Raw genomic sequence first — 15,120 nt, 5'->3', positions numbered from 1 at the left:
AAACAAAGACATCAAAATGTATGTTGTGTAACGTTTTTCGAACACAATGGCCTTATGTAAGAGCATTTATTATTACATTGTAATGATACGATAGGTAGGCCCAGAGCTTTCTATTTGGATTATATCCAAGACTTCTGTACGGAATATGTTTGGAATATCTAAATGTTAGGCTCTGGGTAGGACTAGTGTCTTTGGATGTGACATCATCTTCAACACTTACACACTGTGGTTGTAGATCAGTTGACTCAGGTCAAAGAACCTATCATCTGAGGTCCTAGTAGCTTGAGGACTCTTGACAGTCAATACGAAGACATTCCTGTCCTGCCCTGTCCTGTCCTACCTGCCGGTCAATATGACAAAGAGAGCGATTCATTGCCCCGCCTTTCTTCTTCCTGCCATGGCTTTCGGGCCTCAGCTCAGTTTCTCCCTCCTACACATTGCTGCTACGCTAGCGCCGGGACCGAGACATTGTCGGCTGGGCGAGCAGACGGTGAGTATGGTGGTCGGAACAGCCAACGCTAACAAAGGCCAGGGGCCGGCACCTCTCTGGCACCTCTCTGGCACCTCACCTCTCTAGGACACACCACTATTTGTCTGCTCTGCTGCGTCTCTGGTCAGGATGTTGTAGAAGATGAAAGTTTGTTTGAAATATTGGTGTTGTATTGTTTAGCCCAACACATTTTGGAAAATGCCTTCTTTTGGGGTTCTGAAGTGTCAGAATGTCGTGTTGCACTTCAAGGCTTCGGCGTTTTAAACATTCCAGAGATTTCACGTTGGAGCCACAGTGTATGCTGTGTCTTTGATATATCAAACACTTCATGACATATTTATTATGTCTTCGGTAATTACTGGCTTGTTACTTATTCGTTAACCTATTATTATTGTGCCTTGAAAAGAACAGTCCTGTGGGTGTCAAGTGCATCTTTAACATTCTTGAGTCCTTTACAACAGCTTTGAAGAACAGACCAGCACTTATTCTCGCTTGTATTTCCTTGATTCTCCTCGCAGTTGCTTTTGATTGCATACAGTTTTCGTGTGGGTTCGTATGATTAGAACAACTTAGCATGACTCTGGTGTACATTGGCAGTGAGTGGATGTTTGATGGTATCAGACTCTGAGGCCTTATTGTACCCGTGACTGTGCCAGTCCATGCCTGGAAAGCACACCGTGTTGTCAGGATAGGAGCTGGGTTTGTCTGGGACTGGGAGGGGGTGTGCTGGAAGAGGCTTGAACACAAATAGGAGTTTCCCCCACATACGATGCTTTATAGACACAGCAACATCATTTACAGCGGCCAAGTTATCTTAGAGAATGTTCCAATCAATGTTATACAGTTAGGATTTCTTCAAATAAAATAGAAGGTTTTCATTAGATTTGTTTTATCTAGCTAAAGAATAAAAGTTTTGGGCATTTGGAGCACATTGGAAATGTGTCCATTTTTGATCACAGGTCATTAACCCTTGCCTTAGACTTGGGCCTCCTTAATCTAGCTAGGCCTATAGTTCTTTGTCATTGTTCTTTGTCATTGCTATTCACTGTCAAGATATATTTTTTGCTTGTCAATGTCTCATTTGGCAGAGTTCTCTCTCAGTTTTGTGATAGTCAGGAACAGGAGATCAGAACAGGGCAGCAGGGCAGGCCTCCTCTGAGTCTGGACCGGGACCTAGTCATGCTGCTGCAGCATTTGTTTCTGTCTGGTCAGCTCCTAACGGACAGGACAGCGTGACCACTGACCGTTTCTCCTACCTGGCTACTCATCAAAGCCTTTTGTCTTCAACACACACACACACACACACACACACACACACACACACACACACACACACACACACACACACACACACACACACACACACACACACACACACACACACGCACACACACACACACACACACACACACACACACACACACACACACACACACCTGACCAATTTGTCTTTGTTTTTTCCCCCTACTCTGACGGAGGGAAAGCAGCCAAGTCGAGTATGAAGAGAATAGAAAGGCAATAGCCTCTACTCTTTGAGATGTCGTATCTATCTCAAAGAGAAGGCCATGTCCTGACTAGATAAGGGGCCTGGAGGCATGCTACATCTAAACCATGGTAACCAGAACAGCTTCTCTCTGACTGTTTTCAATAGCTGAGTAATAGAGGAATGAATGAATGAAACAACGTGTTTCAGCGTCAATCCTTCATCAGGGTGTTATCGTCTGATATTTTAGGGTCCCATCACATTGTTAGCTGCTATAAGTGCCTGATCTGAAGGATGTACGTCGTTGTATACAATAAGTATCCTTGCTTGAAAACACAGAGTGGGAAGAAGGCTGTTGTGTAGTATCCTCGCTTGGAGACACAGGGTGGAAAGAAGACTATTGTATAAGTGACTAACTAGTACCTACCTCCTTAGGGACTGACAGAGTATTCTTGGTTTATTTCAGTCTTTCCTGGCTCCTGGTACATAACAGCACAGAACTTGGGAGTAGTCCTGCCTCACAGTCTCCTCCCTGCCTTATTCTGCCTGTTATGTCATAGCAGGGAGAGCTGGAGGGGAGTTGATGCAGTTTTCCACTCATCAACTCAGCCTTTATCCAACTCAGATTATTTATCTCTGCGTACTGAAGAGGTTTCCTTTGTTTTCTGATTTGTTCATTTTTGAATGACCTGGCTATGTAGCCCCAAATTAGAATGGCACACATAACAAAATGCTCATCCAAATTCATTAGTGCATAGTTCATACACTAAATCGGCCTGCAAATGATTATTCATGATATACTGTAACATTACAGTAAATCCTTTTAAAGTGAGGCCGTGTTTTTGTTGCGTTAAGTCCCAAGACAACACCATCTTTCTCCAGGGCATGAATGTCCTGTTCCCTCAACCAGGAGCTCAGCCAACCAGGTGTGCGTCCCAAATGGCCCCCTATTCCCTATATAGTGCACTAGGGAAAAGGCAGCCATTTTGGACATGGACCTAATGACTTATATTATTATAATTTATGTTCACTGCTGTCCTCACCAACTCTCCCCTCCACCATTTAGACTGACACAGAGTTAGAAGGAAACCTGTTCTGGCTAAATGTTGCTCCATTTCCCCATAAATAGTTGAGTTTGTGCTTTTAATAATTTTCTTCTTACACTTCTTAGTGAGATGTGTTGTTTGGGTGACCTCTCATTTGAGTGTTATTGGAGCCGGAGCTGTCTGATACATTGGTTTGCCCTGTTCCTAAGAGTGCAATGGACACTATTGAAAATCTCCCATATCGTTAATTGCAACGCTTCAACCATAGGCGTCAGTTAGCTGGGAACAGTTATCTATTTCTCTCTGAGGATTTCTTTCCCCCAAGGAAAGTGGAATTACGCTCTGGGACATGTGTAGTCCGTGTCGACAGCAGCACCAGTAGACCAGACTCTACCTGGCACCTTCTGAAATGTTTTGCACCCTCTGCACCTGGATAATTGGCTGTGTGTACACTACAGACGAGAACTGTGTGCGCTGACGTGTGCCCTGTTGTTAACCTTCAGAGTAACATGCAGCCTGTGCAGCCTCCTACCCTGCGGCAAAGAACAAGACCGTAAAATCTTGAAACTATTCTTGTAATCTCGAACCACACGATTATGACAAGACTGTGACATTTTGTTTCCAGTGAGGTTATCTAAACGTTTTTATAACGTCATGTCTATGTTGTAGTATTTACGCCTCTTCTCGGCTAGGGCCTCTATTCAATCGGTATTGTTGAAGCGCGGCCAATTCCCGAGATATAAATGTGAAGGTCATTTCTGATTGAGACTCACGGTGAACGCAGTCTCCACTATAACGCGGGAATATTGCCTTTACATTTCAAATCACGCTGAACTTCCGCGATGCAGACTGTGGAGAGCCCTTTGTCTAGCGTCAACTCAAAATGCTACGTTTCTCATATTGATCAACAAGCACCATTAAGTGTGGCTTTCAGACAGGACTTGGATTAAAGCATCAAGTAACAGGCAATGAATGTGATGACATCATTCATGGTAAATACAGTCGGAGTTATTCAAATGTGAACCTGTACTGCAGCACACAAAACACTTGCTTTAAAATGGATGTACCTGCACCGTCAGGGGCATATTTCAGTAATGTATTTTCTAAGATGAGTTATTGTAAGATAGTTGCTACTGACCTTGGCGCACGGCATCACCATCAATGTACCTTGCTGCAGCAAATACATATCGAGACTATAACTTGAATGCCCCCAACCGTAGAGCTGAAAATATATGACCTTGTTTTCTCATTTCAACATGGTTTATTTTGGGGTGGCAGGTAGGCTAGTGGTTAGAGCGTTAGGCCAGTAACCGTAAAGGTTGCTAGACCGAATCCCCGAGCTGACAACGTAAAAATCTGTCGTTCTGCCCCTGAACAAAGGCTGTTAACCCACTGTTCCTAGGCCGTCATTGTAAATAAGAATGTGTTCTTCATTAACTGACTTGCCTGGTTAAATATATTTTATTTAATCCCATATACTTTAGTAATGCACAGTTACACGGGGTGTTTTTCTGACAAACTTGCTTTATTCAAGTTTAAAAGCCCAGTGCAGTCAAAAATGTGATTTTCCTGTGTTTTATATATATTTCCACAATATGAGGTGGGAACAATACTGTTCAATTGTAAAACATTATGATAATGCTCTTTTAGTGTAAGAGCTGCTTGAAAAGACTGCCTGAAATTTCAGCCTGCTTTGGTGGTTTGGCCTGCCTTGTGACATCACCAAGAGGTAAATTAGTTAATAGACCAATAAGTGTGAAGTAGTAAGGTTGGACCCAGGTGCAGAGAAGAGACCAGACGAGGAATCAGTGGTTTAGGATAAACATAGTACTTTACTGAGAAACGGTAGCCGCAGGATCACAGTACACTAGGAAAAACAAAACACTACATTTTCAAAAACTGACTCTGGAAACAAGCGCACATGTTAAACAATTCAAACGTCTGCAAAAGGACAACAGAAAACACACTTCTTTTAACAGGGAAGTCATAATGAGTAAATTGGACACACCTGAGTGTAGTTAATGTCTCTAGGACGGTCTCTGCTGCCCTCTGGTGACAGGTGGAAACATGACAATAACAAAGAGATTTCCAAACCTCTGCCAATAACAGCTAGTTTTCAGTTTGGTGTATGATTGACTAAATACTTTACCATCCACTGTACAGTATGACATCTGTTTTATAAGGCCTAGCCCTGCTATGTGTATTTATGTCATCAGGGTTAGAATGACACATTTTTGAATAAACTTTAAAGGCAGTGAGATAAAATTGATCGTGAGGGTAAACATTGATTTGCAGGATATAAAAGTATTTCATACTATCATACATTTCCAACAGCATGGATTTTTCTGTGGAAATAGAGCTTTTAAGGCCTGTACTACTGCCAGATCATTATTGACCCCCCAGTAGTGGCCTACCTAATGGATGCATTGTACTAGTCATAGGGAGAGGGCAGAAGCATGGCACCACAGGGCTTTTCACACTACCGAACCAATCAGAACTGAGCTAAACCAAGCTGTAGTTACTGGAAGCCATTACATTGCGGTTCAGGTTGGCAAGATAGAAATACCCCCATCACACTGTGACCAGGGACAGAACTGTCTGCCTGTGTGTCCGAGAGGTTGCAAGCCAGGCAGTTCACAAACTCTCCGGACAACGAAAATAAAGGTTGTCTACCGGCCATTGTGGCTCCACAGGCCGATATAGCATCAGCTCAGTTTCCCCTCTCGCTAGCACATCCTGTTGCGAAGCAGCGCAACTCGGCCTCTCTCTCACACACACTCATACGGATACAGACACACACCCTGTGTGTGAAGAGCAAGCTGGATGTGAGATCTTGGCTAGCAGAGGAGCAGACTAGATTTGAGTCTGTGTGGCCTGGGCTAACGATGGTAGAAGCCTGGATCTAAATGTGTGTGTCCGTGGGCTAGCTGAGGAGCTGGATCAGAGCGTGTGTGACCCTCACTATCTAAGGAGCGGGCTGGATCCGGGCTAGCAGTGGCCCTTACTGTGGAGGGAAAGCATTGCCGTGACTTTGTGACTCTGGGGAGCAAACCGGCTCAGGGGTCCCTCATGATGGGGTGCTGTCTATTTGTGCATCAGAAGGTGAGTGAGAGGATAGGTCCTATATGTACCAACCATGCTGTGAAAGATATTTATGGTGAGCGAGTCCTACCAGAGCCGCTCTTTTGTTGAGTACAGTTATTGTCCTACAGTAGTCTGGTAACACTGACAAAATGGTACTCCTGATGTTTGAATCAGAGCATAGCATGTAATTACCATGTATTTGACAGATTTCTGTTTCAGGCTGCATTATAAGGTCAGCGGTAGTTGAGTTGCATAACTTGTTAGTAGTCGCCAGGCAATGTTAGTACATGATATGCATAAATGCATAAACAAGCATGTCTCAAAATAATATATTCTTTATTCAACCTTGAATTCTGCAATGTTCTATCGGTAGGTTATCCAATTTTAGCTGACCTTTTTGGTTTTTTTGCTGCATCATCCAATCACATACTTACTACCTTTTAGGATAGACCGGTCACATATTAGCAAGACAAACAGGTGTGCTCAACATCCTCTGGTCTGGAGGCAACAGAGGTAGTTTCCCTGTACAGATGTGGGATCTTAATTTAAGCAAGTTTGTTACAGCAGGAAAATAACGTGTAGGGGTTGATACATTTTTTGTAAGGGGAAAATCAAGTCTGACATTTCAAAGTGGAAGTTAAACTTCAGAAGCCTTTTAAAATCTCAAATACACTACAATTGTAACATTTCCTGCATTGCAGGAAAGTTTTCCTGCAACAGGGTGATCAAATTAAGATCCTACATCTGTATAGTGAAACAGAGAGCTACAGTAGTCACCATCTGTTGTGTCCCCATGCACTCAGTGCACTGTGTGTGTGTGTGTGTGTGCGTGCTAAGTGTGTGCCTGCGTGCGTTTGTGGAGGAAGGCTCTTGTCGCCTGTTACTCTGCACAGGAAGTGTTGTTGCATGTTCCCTGGGGCGGCTGCACCTGCTGTGCCTCTGCAGCAAAGACCTGAGTTACTATAAACTAGGCTGAGTAAAAGTTTTGAAACTAAGTCAGGTCGTCAGGTTCTATGTGTATGATTTCTTTCAAATATTGACCGCTGAGTTTTCTACTGGATAAAAATAGTTAAATTGCCTTTTTAGCTAGCGATGGGGAGATGGGGGCTGGGAGTTATAGGGCTGGGGAAGTTGCACTGGAGAAGGAAAGGGGGTTGGTGATGGAGATGCTGAATTGTTTCCAGGCTTCATCATATTCTCCATGTCAGAAAGTCTCTCAGCTAACTAAATGCGGAAAATAATGTGTGTAGGGGTTGTTCCATTTTTTGCAAGGGAAAATCAAGTCTGACATTTCAAAGTGGAGATTGCATACCGGTAAATATCAAATACAGAGCTCTGACTAAGGATCGGACCCTTTTTTTAAATGTTCACCTAAAATGACAAATCTAACTGCCTGTATCTCAGGACATTCTTGATACCATTTGAAAGGAAACGCTTGGAAGTTTGTGGAAATGTGAAATTAATGTAGGAGAATATAACACATTACATCTGGTAAAAGATAATACAAACATTTTCAAGTACATAACTATAGAGAACATACAACAATTCTATGGTAATACAAAATTTTTGTTTACACACTCCCAGGAATGTCATACATGATGGATCATTAGCTTATACACTAACTTTCGCACATCTAGGTGGCCGGACGGGGTGGGTGTGGAGCCAGAGACAGCAGGGGTTCAAACTGTAGAACCCAGTTCCTACATTTAAAATATAAAAATAGATTTTATCAAACAAAACAATGCTATATTTTATCGCTGGGACCCTCAAGATGACAAATCAGAGCAAGATTACTGAATGAAAGTACACTATTTACCTTCAGAGGTGAATGTATCAAACCAGTTGCCGTGATAAAAGTTTGTTGTTTGTGCACTCTCCTCAAACAATAGCATGGTATTCTTTCACTGTAATAGCTACTGTAAATTGAACCGTGCATTTAGATTAACAAGAATTTAAGCTTTCTGCCCTTATAAGACATGTCTATGTCCTGGGAAATGTTCTTGTTACTTACAGCGTCATGCTAATCACATTGGTGCACGTTAGCTCAACCGTCCCGGTATAGGGACATCGATCCCATAGAGGTACAAATATGAGCAGGAAATGTTAATCATAAGGAAATATCTCTGATGCAGATGATAGTTAAACCTTCGGAAATGTATTAAGACAGTGACCCACTCTTTCATTAACTATTACTAATTATGTTTTCAGTCTGACTGACCAGTTGTTTCTCTCTGAATGCTCAATAAAATAGTTAAAGGATGATCTAGAATAGTCCGATTACAGGAAAACATTTACTTCAGAAACCACAGTAGGCCTATGGGCACCAGTCCTTCCCTGTTAAATCCCCTGTGTATTTCCTGAGCAAAATAAATAGAGGTTGGTGGAACCTTATTGGGGGAGAACGGGCTCGTGGGAATGAGTGGAGCGGAATCAGTGGAAGGGTTTCAAATACATCAAACACATGGTTTCCAGGCGTTTGATGCCACTCCGTTTGCTCCTTTCCGGCCATTATTATGAGCCATTCTTCCCGTCAGCAGCCTCCTGTGACCTACATTTGTTTGGGTCTGTTGGATGTTGTGTTCAATCAGCAAAAAAATTGAATTCTGGAATGAGTTTTCTGGCCAGTCTTCAGCAATCAGAGAAATGAATGTAGCTTTATCTGGACTTCAGAGTTCTTTGAGTTCACATACGTTAGAGAAAAGTGTTTACATCATATGTAACGTAATTGTAACAATGCCCTTTGCGTAAGGGTTCCATACGTAACAACTCCAACCAACACATCTGTGTTGAGCTCCACATGCCCGATTGTTCAGTCTGGAAGATCCGTTGGAGTGTGTTGTGGAAGTTCTGTTGTAGGAACGATGTGTCATTGTTGTGTTCAGCTCCATATGATTTGTGTGGGTCAGCTCTCCTGTTAGAAGGCTATGGAATGTTGTGTTCCATTATAGAAGGACTTCTATCCGTGTCATATAGCAAGTAGTCAGGCCTCAGAAATATGCAGATTTATCTCAGAGTTGCTCTGGGCTCATATTCACCAAGAGTAGGACTGCTGTTTTAGGATATTTGCCTTCTTGTTTGCCTATTCATATTTTTTTTTTTATCATACTGAATACGATTATATGGACAGAGGGGACTCAGGGGAGGTGATCCTAGATCAGTGCTCCTAGTCTAAAATATATTTTTTTAACACAGGCTTGAGTTCATACTGTATACATTACGTACCTCAACACAACTCTCTTTCAGACACAACTCCTTGCTTCCCATGTCCCATTGTTCAACTCCTCTCCCTGACCTCAGAAAATCCTCCCGGTAGCCAGACAGGAGAATTCTTGTTGTCATGGGAATTAAACTGTTATACGGCAACAATAATAACACACTACAACTTGTGTAGAATACAATGCCAAGTAGAAAGAAACAGTGAACGGAATCCATTTAGATTGACTGCTGCTATGCCTGTAAATATAGCATCCTAGTTTATCTACTAAATGGTTGGAGACGAGCCAAAACTATTAAGTGCTCCACTGATTGGCTTATTATATGTTGGATTTATGTTAGCCTAAAGGCATCAGCATGCTTCAGTTCGGCTGGCGGCTAGCCGAAGTCAGCTAGGCGACCTGAACGAGTGTGCTTGCATACTCCCTAAAAAGACCATTGCTTGAAAAAACTATTTTGGTTTTCACAGGGCAACCTGTAGTTTAGCAAACGTATTGAGTGTGTGCCAGTAAATTATTTTTATTCAGTTCCTCACATGTTACCTTGCTTCCATGTTCTCTATAAAAAAAACTCACCCTCTGTGTTGTTGTTGTTGTGTGTTTACAGAAGAAGAGGAAACAGAGGAGGAGGGATGTGGACTCTCTCAGCTTGTGCAGCCTGGATATCAACGTGAGTACAGCTCATTCTCAGAATACTGGCTTTTCCTTTGCCCCTTCCTCCTCACTCTCTTCCTCTCTCTCTCACTTTCTACCCCCCCCCCCCCCCTTACCTCCTCCCCTCCTTTTACCAATTAGTGATATTGAAAATTGGTGATAATTGAGGAACCTGGAGAAAGGACGATTGAACAACACTGATCAGAGGGAGAACACTGTCTCTCTCTCTCGACCCCCTTCCCTCTCTCTCTTTCTCTCTTTCGATGGGCTGTGTGATTGATACAAACAGCAACTTGCATTATGAGACTCTCTGCTTCCCTAAAGGTCAGGCCATTTCCACGCTTATTCCTATTTCCTAAGGTCCGTGCTACGAAGACCCTTTAGTAAATAGCTAGTCTTGACATTCCCAGTCCTATAGTACATTGTGGTAGGCAACCTGTCTGTCTAGGCTAGGGATACTAGTAAATAGCAGCAGTAATAGCTTGGATACTTATTTCACTATTTTGTTCTCCTTGGTTGGGCCTGTGTGTATGAATGCTGTGTATGAACCATTGAATGCTGAACTACTGTGCGTCTTGTACTGAAATACCTTACAATACTACGCAGCAAATTTTCCAGTGTTAAAAAAGGGCCTCCCTAAGGTACTGCATCGCAGTGCTAGAGGCGTCATACAGATCCGGGTTCGATCCCGGGCTGTGTCACAGCCAGTCGCAACTGGGAGACCCATGAGGTGGCGCACAATTGGTCCAGCGTCGTCCGGGTTAGGGGAAGGTTTGGCCGGCTGGGATGTCTTTGTCCCATCACGCTCTAGCGACTCCTTGTGGCGGCCTGGCGAATGCACGCTGACTTCGGTCGCCAGCTGGACAGTGTTTCCTCCAACACATTGGTGCAGCTGGCTTCCAGGTTAAGCGAGGAGTGTGTCAAGAAGCAGTGCATCTTGGCAGGGTCGTGTTTTGGAGGACACATGGCTATCCACCTTCGCCTCTCCCGAGTCTGTATGGGAGTTGCAGCGATGTGACAAGACTAACTACTGTACCAATTTGATATCACTGGAACAGTGTTAAATTAACACACTGCTTAGTGTAAGGCCTTATTCAAATATTTCCCTGAGCTTTTCCCATTTTCGGTCCTATGGACCAAGTGAGAACTTCAGCGAATGTGTTATCATGAAAAAAATACATTATTTAATACAATACCATACATATTTCATAAAGCCTTATTTTGAGGGCCTAGTTTTACCCTATTTCAGAAGCCTGAAACTTATAAACATCCCTTTGAATCAAAAACCACATCCATCATTATCATATTTCCCAGCATGCTCTATTGCAGGTAGATTCTTAGAATGGTTTGTTTCAATATCTATGTTTTTGCATGTACACTGATTGATTAATCCAATTACTTAGTTTGATTTTCTGCACCCGTTTCTGAAATGTTTGTTCCAGTTTTAAAGGTTGTCCTCAAAATGTTCCGAACCTTGGTACTCATTCTGAATAGAGAACAACTGATATGGATTTGTTTTAGAACCAATACTGATTTTTGGGGGTCAAGGAGGCCAATATTCAATATCAATTAAATTACAAAATGTTGACCAAATTTCCCAGAGACAGCCATGTATGCACTAATGCATACATTTTTTAACCAAACAAAGATTTCTCTTTACCAATCTAACTACATATAAACATAATGGTAATAATTGTATTTTAATGATACATTTTTGATAAACTGGGTAAATTAAGATGGCATAGGCCTACTCACAATACAGGTGAATACATATTCAATAGGAGTGTGTGCATGCATTGTGTTATTGGGCTTGTTTTGGCTGATCAGTGGAGTCTATGGTGCCACTGATGACAAACAATGAGTATGCCTTCCATTTGGGACAGCTGAAAATAATTGCGCTGATTTAAAGAAGAAATAAAACTGTCCTTCTTTAGACTAGTTGAGTATTGGGGAGGCAGGTAGCCTAGTGGGGCGGCAGGTAGCGTAGTGGTTAGAGTGTCGGACTAGTAACCGAAAGGTTGCAAGATCAAATCCCCAAGCTGACAAGGTAAAAATCTTTCGTTCTGCCCCTGAACAAGTTACCCACTGTTCCTAAAAATAAGAATTTGTTCTTAACTGACTTTCCTAGTTAAGTAAAGGTAAAATAAAAAAATCAGTATTTGTTGGTTCAATTACAGGCACAAAATGTCCAGAAACCAATAACTTTCTTCTGAAACTCGTCAGTCTATTCTTGTTCTGAGAAATTAAGGCGAAAAATGGCCAACAAACTGAAGATCTCGTACAATGCTGTGTACTACTCCCTTCACAGAACAGCGGAACTCTAACCAGAATAGAAAGAGGAGTGGGAGGCCCAGGTCCACAACTGAGCAAGAGGACAAGTACACTAGAAGGCGAGCATCCCAGAGTCGCACCTTCACCGTTGACATTGAGACTGGTGTTTTGCGGGTACTATTTAATGAAGTTGAGGACTTGTGAGGTGTTCCTGAAGTACCACACAATGCTGTTGGCTCTTTGGCTGCTTGTGTTGACGTGGACATTAATTAGCAGCCATTTCCACATTTGTAGAAGTAAGAGAATTATATTTAGTTAACAGCATAAAAACCACGACAACATTAATTTGCTCAAAGGATGTACTTTTAAAGCCCAGACTGAAGAAGCCTTGCATCTCAGACAACAGCACAGTCAGAAAACAAAATAGCTTTGGGTGGTGTCAGGAAAATGCTTCCAAAGCATTGGTGCTAAATTATATGCCTTGAACTTGTGTTGGGCTGTTGGCTGTTTCCACAGAGTACATTCAGCGTGTCCTAACACAAAACCAAGCTGTGGAATCTGGTTCAAGGTGTTTTGCTACTTAGGTTTTTAAGTATTGAGGCAGTAGGGAGAGAATAGTTAAGGTCTGGGTGAAAAGGGAAGATGTGTGCATCTCTGAGTGGGGTGTCAGTTGATTGACAGGTCCAGAGCTGGGTAAGACAGATCTGGGTGTTTTACTGACACAGTGAGGTCAGATCTGAGGTGGAACTGTGGTGTTTAAATGCAGACCATTGTGATGAGTACTGTCCGATCGTTGTTTTTAAAACAGCACTCCTCCCCTTACCGATTCTAATGACTCAAGGGTGTAAACTCAGACAGAAATAGGAAAAAAATATATCCATGGAATAAATTGTTTATTTAAGATCCAAAATTCTATTAGAAACAGTTTGTATTATCTTGTAAACTCTTCAACGTGTTGTCGTCAGCTACAGATAGTCAACATGTCCATTGTATTAAAAAGGTCCCCACAGTACCTACTATTACCAATACTAAACTATTATTTTAGGATTGACAGCCAAGGCAGGTCCTGTGTACTGCAATCTATAGGCCCAGTGTTAGTTAGACTGGAGTCCAGGGTACACAGAGTGACTGTAGAGCCAGGGCAGGGCTAGAGCCAGGGGTAGGGGGAAAGGTGGTGTCACATGCCTGCTTGGCGTGTGTTCAGCAGGGTGACTGACTGGCTGGCTCACACAATGGCCGGGTTCATACCCCGCTGCTGGCGGGGACCACTGGAAAAGGAGGCTAATGCTATTGTTTCTCCCCTTGCTCCTTCTGATGAGGGAAATAGCCTATTGGTTGATATCAAACGACTCTAGAGTAAATCCACGTGTATAGTCTATGTTGGACTCAGGACTATAAAAGCTCCACTCTCCAGGTCGTCATTGTACATACACAGTTGTTTTTAACTGACTAGCCTGGTTAAATAAAGGTTAAATATATAAACATATGTAATTCTGGACTACACTTTTTTTGACAGGGTTCAACATGAGTATTCATCCACTCTTTGAGGACAATTGAATAAATCTGTAGTTAAATTAACCCTAGTCTTGTGCTTCCATTTTTTCCAAGTCTCGTTTTTGCTCGGCTATTGGAACAAACTTGCGAAAGCGGGAAATTGAGGTTAATTTGACTCGAACTGGTGTTTACCTGTCTTGGGGCAGCAGTAAGTAACAACCGTTTATTTTTTCTGTCTAAACCTGTCTAATCCTCTTGTGCTCTCCCTAGATGATGAGAAAGCATTTGACCATGTGGAGTGATCTTACCTATTCTTTACTCTGACTAAATTTGGTCTAGGGGACAACGTTATAAAATGGGTTAAAGTTTTATATGATGATCCTCAGGCTGCTGTCCTTACTAATGGGCTATGGTCAAATAGCTTTTCTATACACAGAGGTACCAGACATGGCTGTCCTTTGTCCCCTCTCCTATTTGCACTCGCTATGAAACCACTGGCCGAGGCCATCAGAGTAACGGCTGCTATACAGGGGCTGCTCATTGGTGACGTTCACCATAAAATAAGCTTGTATGCTGATGATGTCCTGATATTCATCTCTAGTCCCGAGACTTCAATTACATCTCTTGTTAATATTATTGAATTATTCCGTGAATTCTCAGGCTACAAGAATAACTTAACTAAATCAGAGTCTATGCAACTTGGTTACCTTCATTCTGTACCTAATACTTCTCCCCCTTTCCTTTTAAATGGTCTCCTTCAAGTTTTACGTATCTGGGTATATTTGTAACTCCTAAATTCCAGCAAATTTCCAAAGCCAATTTTGTTCCCTTGTTTGATACAATAACACAGGATCTGTAGCGCTGGAACTCTCTTCCGATTTCATGGTTGGGTAGAATATCCCTCTTGAAAATTAACATTTTACCTAGACTACTTTACCAAATCCAAATGATCCCACTCTTACTCTCCAATAAAGGTAATAAAGGATGTACATGGATGGCTAAGTTCCTTTATATGGAATAAACGCAGGCCGAGACTTATATGGCAATATGGCAATATTGCAGCTGCCAAGTTCTATGGGCGGCTTGGATCTGCCCAATATTAGGTTCTATCAGTGGTGTGCCCACCTTTGTTATATTTCTGACTGGATCACAAATGATGACTCCTCTATTTGGTTAGACATTGAGACTTCTTTTTCAAAATACCCCTTACAGGATATTTTATTTTTCAGAAGTTTCAAGTCTGTTAAAGATCACTGCAATAACCCCATTACACTTAACACACTCAAAGTATGGAGATCAGTTCAACGTTTTTTGGGAAGGTCCAAACTAACCTCTGCTCTTAACCGAATTCTTAACAACCCAGATTTTGGTCCAGGATGGCTGGAT

General features: G+C 42.3%; 1 protein-coding gene across 2 annotated transcripts in view; it reads left to right on the top strand.

The window, feature by feature from the left end:
* LOC110527722 (rho guanine nucleotide exchange factor 3) overlaps nt 1–15,120 on the top strand; it is a 124,163-nt gene that overhangs the window by 39,699 nt on the left and 69,344 nt on the right. The window contains exons 1-2 of one of the 2 annotated variants that reach the window (XM_021609183.3): nt 5,656–6,121; nt 9,923–9,985. In XM_021609183.3, coding sequence (XP_021464858.3) covers nt 6,089–6,121; nt 9,923–9,985 — 96 coding nt within the window. In that variant the 5' untranslated portion in view covers nt 5,656–6,088. Of the gene's footprint in view, nt 1–5,655; nt 6,122–9,922; nt 9,986–15,120 lie in introns of those variants that run through there. The other variant, XM_021609182.3, reaches the window with a different exon arrangement.

This window comes from Oncorhynchus mykiss, chromosome 7, assembly GCF_057628025.1.
Source record: "Oncorhynchus mykiss isolate SJ-2025 chromosome 7, ASM5762802v1, whole genome shotgun sequence".
NCBI lineage: Eukaryota > Metazoa > Chordata > Actinopteri > Salmoniformes > Salmonidae > Oncorhynchus > Oncorhynchus mykiss.
The sequence above is the reverse complement of the archived record's forward strand: the minus strand, read 5'-3'. Positions and strand labels throughout refer to the sequence as shown.